The 4,993-nt window shown below is 46.5% G+C and overlaps 1 protein-coding gene across 1 annotated transcript; it reads left to right on the forward strand.

Moving 5' to 3' along the window:
• Nucleotides 1-315: 315 nt before the first annotated feature.
• Nucleotides 316-2,973, forward strand: LOC109770574 (uncharacterized). The gene is made up of 7 exons (XM_020329283.4): nucleotides 316-698; nucleotides 1,431-1,498; nucleotides 1,682-1,795; nucleotides 1,904-2,066; nucleotides 2,142-2,288; nucleotides 2,365-2,414; nucleotides 2,636-2,973. The coding sequence occupies exons 1-6, from the start codon at nucleotides 624-626 to the stop codon at nucleotides 2,389-2,391; spliced, it is 594 nt and encodes a 197-aa protein (XP_020184872.1). The 5' UTR covers nucleotides 316-623; the 3' UTR covers nucleotides 2,392-2,414; nucleotides 2,636-2,973.
• The last annotated feature ends 2,020 nt before the right edge of the window (nucleotides 2,974-4,993 follow it).

The raw sequence follows: 4,993 nt of genomic DNA on the forward strand, positions 1-4,993 counted from the left end.
GTGCTGCGGTGGGAGGTTTGTGGGTGCGGATGGCGGCCTGGGCAGCGCACAACTGGCCGGAACTGGGCGACAATGTCGAGGGCGTGGTGGCCGGGAGTGATGGCTGTTGATAGGTGAGGGGGGAATGGCCTATGTGCCACCGACTGGCGGGCTAGGGGAGGACACACGCGGACAAAAAACACATCCGCGTTGATGCAATCCCGACCCAAATTTAAATCTGAAATAGGTCACACGCGGACAAAAAACAGACACACTTCTATCTCGGCGCGTTGGACCGCCGTAATTCCGATCTAAACGGACGGCGCAGACGGCATGCTGCGCACGCGGCAAGAGTGCTGTTCGCCGCAGCCAAACAAACCACGCTCCTCTAATCCTCATCCCCCTCCCGCCTCCCAAACCGAGTCCACCAAAAGTTTCCCGCGCGCCCACGCCAAATTCCCCTTCTCCCCCACCGCTCGCGCCTCCCGCCCGGCCGAGCCCCCAACTCAACGCCCGCCGCGCGCGATCTGCCGTCCCTGCCGGCCCCAGGCTCCAGCCGTGGCAGATCCGGCCCTGTCCCGCAGCGCCATTCCGTCGAACACTTCGCGCGCGGCGGCAGGAGGGCCTGGCGGAGGAGTGGCAGGATGTACGCGAGGCGCGCGTCGCAGCTGCTGAAGGAGCTCGACGCCTGCGAGCCCGGCCAGCTCGTGGTTTTCAACGTAATTCTTCGCCTCTCTACTCCATACGCGCTCGCAGTCCCTGGTCGCTGGTTCGGAATCCGAGTCCGCGGTGCTCCGGTCTCCTCGATGCGTCTTTTTTAGGGCCCAATTTTGCCCAATCTGGTCTTGTTAGGTGTCTGCATGCGAGAAATTCGATTTATAAACTCTCTATTTTACAGCCCTATGGGAATTGTTATGTTCTCGCATCCTATGCGGTTTGTTACGTGTTCACTCCTAAGAGCTCCGGATCTCCAGACAATCCTTAGTGTTCTGCATCCTTGTTACTATGTTAAAGCGGAATTTCGTTTAATCTTGTTTGTGAGAGTATTATTTATCAGCAACTGTTATGTGCCGGCACCTGAACTGCACAAAGCCTCGGTACAATTGTTAGTGATTTGTCTGGCTTGCGAAGGTTCTGGCACCTGTTAACCAACATCTGTTTACTCTCAAGTGCTTCACGCCACTCTTCCTTGCAATTGTGTGAGCCAACACATACCGGCCAAACTGCAAGGTTCATGGTACCGAATTCCATGATATTGCTGTTAAAGTATTCATTACTTGCGCGGATGGTAAATTGTACTGCCGTGGCATCTCTAGGACGGAACTCTGGCATTAGCTGCAGCACTGTGTCATATTCTTGTACTGTTTGGGCAGTATGATCATGGTAGCTACAGTTCCTTTTAATTTGTCCATTATGCTGATCCCTAACTCGCTGTCTTATGGAATTTGCAGAGCGATGTATTTGATCAGGTCATTAGAGAGTGCGGTGAGCACAATGCACAGTTTCAGGCATTGATCAGGTACCTGCACCCTATTAGAATGTTGATGCTCATATAATCTCGACCTGTGAGTAACTGACTAATTTCACCATTTCATCTGCAAAACAAACGAACTGCATTGAACCAACAGCATCCTTAGTTGCTATCCTCACATCAAAGTGTACAGACTATTCAAACGCCTGATCTGCTTTATGTTTATGACAGAAAAATGGTGGAGCAAAACTTAGACATTGAAACAACAAGAAACGAAGACCACTATGGTGCAGCTATCCACCATCTCTCGCTGCTCCGCAACAAAAGATGCCTCATGGCTTACATGTACACTATTCAGATCTCACATCGGGCTCTCTCTCCCCTTCAATGCTGATTATACATGCTTAACCTGCTTTTTGGTGTACACTAGCTGAAATCATTGTATCCAACTAGGTACAACCGAGCAGAAACTATTCGGAGTTTTAGATGGAAAATTGGTCCTGTGCTTCCTCATGAAATACAAGAAAAGCTCAATTTTTCAGAGAAAGAGTACTTCAGAAGCCACTCTTCAGCCATTAAGTCTTATATCTCAGAGATGGATATAGATTTAACAGTGGTATGTATATTTCCTGTTTCATTCATTTTTTGGGGATGAAACACGATTACCGGACTTTTTTTACATGTTTTATAGGACATGGTACCCCCCAAGGATCCTTATATCCAGGTTCGGGTGCTGGAGGACATTGGTGAAGTATCTCTTGGTGACCATTCCGTGTCATTGACAAAAAATTCACTCCATTTCCTTAGGCGCACAGATGCAGAACAATTTATATCACAGGTTTGCTATCTGTTACACTGTACTTTCCCACTCTGAATGTTTCCCGTGCAAATAATATTCTGTTTAATTTTAATAGGGTCTCATGGAAGAATTTCTGGAGTAGGGATCACATATGATGTAAAATAGGTATTGCTCCTCAGTCCTCACTATGATCTTGTTAGTTACTTAAACATCAGTATAAACGCAATACATTGACCAGTGATGGCAGCATGTCTTAGACATGAAAAGGCTTGATGGTTACTGAACTCTTTTTCACCTGACATATGGCTTGTACTATTAGCTACCAACTTTGAACTTGTGTCGTGCATTTTGACCTTATTTTTTGAATCAATGTCTGTGAGCTGCAGATTTTAAGTACCACCCACAACATTTTCTTCGCCGCTGCTGTCTGGTGGAATATGCACTCTTGAGGTTCTGATCGAGACTGCGTGAAAAAGGAAAGAACATATGCTATCTTCAGATGTTAAGGCACGAGGCAACACAAGGGACTGTGAACTGTGGAGCTCCAGCCTAGTTGTTAGTGACGACTTGTAGTCTTTAGATGAATGGCTTAATCTTGTTGTATTATGTTGTGACAGAATTTAAAACTTCGTAAAATTGTATAAGCAATTTTCCTGTAAGTCATGCAGTAGAAAGATGATAAGTTCTGTTTTACTGAAAATGACAACTTGATCTCAACCTGAAACTCTTTATGTTTTCTGAGTTCTGACAAACTCGACTGTTCTCTCCCGTGTTCCTTTTAGTACAACCACAGCTGTGACATCCTGAGTTGGAACTCTACGTGTTTAGTCAGAGGCAACAACTCAGACTTGCGTTTCAATTACTGTCCCAAGTCTCTTTTCATCACTTTGCCAGGTAGAAAGCCTAACGCAGTACATCTTTGTGCATCAACCTTCCTGCTTTAGGAACATGTATTTATTTAAAGGTGTACTGGACATCACTTGGTTGAGACTGGCATCTTCTTTTGGTCACCACAAGTTTCTTGAGATGCTTTTATTCAGGGCAAACTTACACACTGGATGAGTGCAGTGTCATGTTGTTTCTGGCATAATTCCGGGTTTCACATGTAGGTGTTTTAGTGTTTCTGCTTTGTTTTTCTCTTGGTGTTTGGCTGCACTTTTGTGTCATTTTGATGTTTTCCACCTAACACAAAACGAATCACAATCAGTTGCGCGTTTGCGTGTTTTAGTGTAAACATGATTTATGATAAAGAAGCTCTGCTAAGTTTAATAGATTCTGTTGCACATGTTTCTGCGAAAGTACAAGCATCGGGTCTGGACTTCATTTACAATGCTGTTTATGCTGAGTTACAGCGCAAATGTATGGCTTTCTCTCTGAAAAAGTTGCTGATACAAGGTTTCTCTTCCTGTCTATCATAATCAGTTGGGATGCACGTATCAGGTCGGCTATGTGTTCCTGACTTGTGTTTTTCAAAGGGGTGTACTTTTGCACACACAGGAGTTAAGGGCGAGCACACACGGTCTCAACCATAAGTTCAACTGGTCATATTTGGTTGATCTTCCCAACGAGGTTTTGGAAATGGTAAGTGCAAACACTTTCAGAAACTTGCTTCCGGATTCTCATTATCCCCGTAAATATTTGTATCTCCACAAACGACCTGCTTTCCTTAGATGGTTATTTTTGCAATACAATTTTGCCAATGGGCATACTTTTGCAATACAATATTTGTATCTCCACAAACGACCTGCTTTCATTAGATGGTTATTTTTGCAATACAATTTTGCCAATGGGCATAATTTTGCCAATGGGAGTACTATGTAATCTAAGGTTCCCTTATGTGGCCATTAAATTTCCTGGCATGGCCAGTGCGACAATAGCTTCTGAAACATTTCCCCTGTGTTACTATGTTGACAAAGTGAGAAGCTAAATTCTTGATTGTTGTTCATGTGTACTGCTGTTCAAGTTTAATACTGACCTACCATTGCCATCTACTCCCTCCGTTCCTAAATATTTGTCTTTCTAGACATTTCAAATGGACTACAACATACAGATGGATGTAGACATATTTTAGAGTGTAGATTCACTCATTTTGCTTTGTATGTAGTCACTTGTTGAAATCTGTAGAAAGATAAATATTTGGGAACGACGGGAGTAGCAAACTTTAATATTGCATGAGCAATGCTATATGGACGACAGTTTCCTGCACGATTTGTGGACGATGTGTCGCCGGAGCCTTTCATCATGTCCGCTGTGTACAGGAGGTCCATTGGATCGGCTGTCGTTCAAGAATCGTCCGGTGAATTGTCGTCCGCAAAGGAGTTCCGATCTTGCATACATCCAGGGCAGCCAGCAACTTCATTTCATATCGTGTGCCCTCAGTTTTATTGGTTGGTGTTGTCCTTGTGCATAAGAGCAACTCTAGCAGACCCCGCATCCCACCGTCCCGCAAAACGCGTTTGCAGTTCGCGCAAAACCACTTTTGCGGGCTGGCTCGGGCTGACACAGAGGCAAACACCCCAAACGGATCCGTAAAAAAGTATATTCGCGACCAGCCTCCAGTCCGGCCGCTGCCGCCCCTTCCTCCAGCCAGCCGCGCCGGCCACGCCGGCCGCGCCCAACCCCGTCGCCCGCAGGCCATGCCCCGTCGCCCGCAGGCCATGCCCCGTCGCCCGTCGGCCGCGTCCCGTCGCCCGTCGGCCGTGCCCCGCCCCTGCTGGCCGCGCCCCATCACCGCGCCGGCCGCG

The sequence above is a fragment of the Aegilops tauschii genome, chromosome 1 (genome assembly GCF_002575655.3).
Source record: "Aegilops tauschii subsp. strangulata cultivar AL8/78 chromosome 1, Aet v6.0, whole genome shotgun sequence".
In the NCBI taxonomy this organism is placed as follows: Eukaryota; Viridiplantae; Streptophyta; class Magnoliopsida; order Poales; family Poaceae; genus Aegilops; species Aegilops tauschii.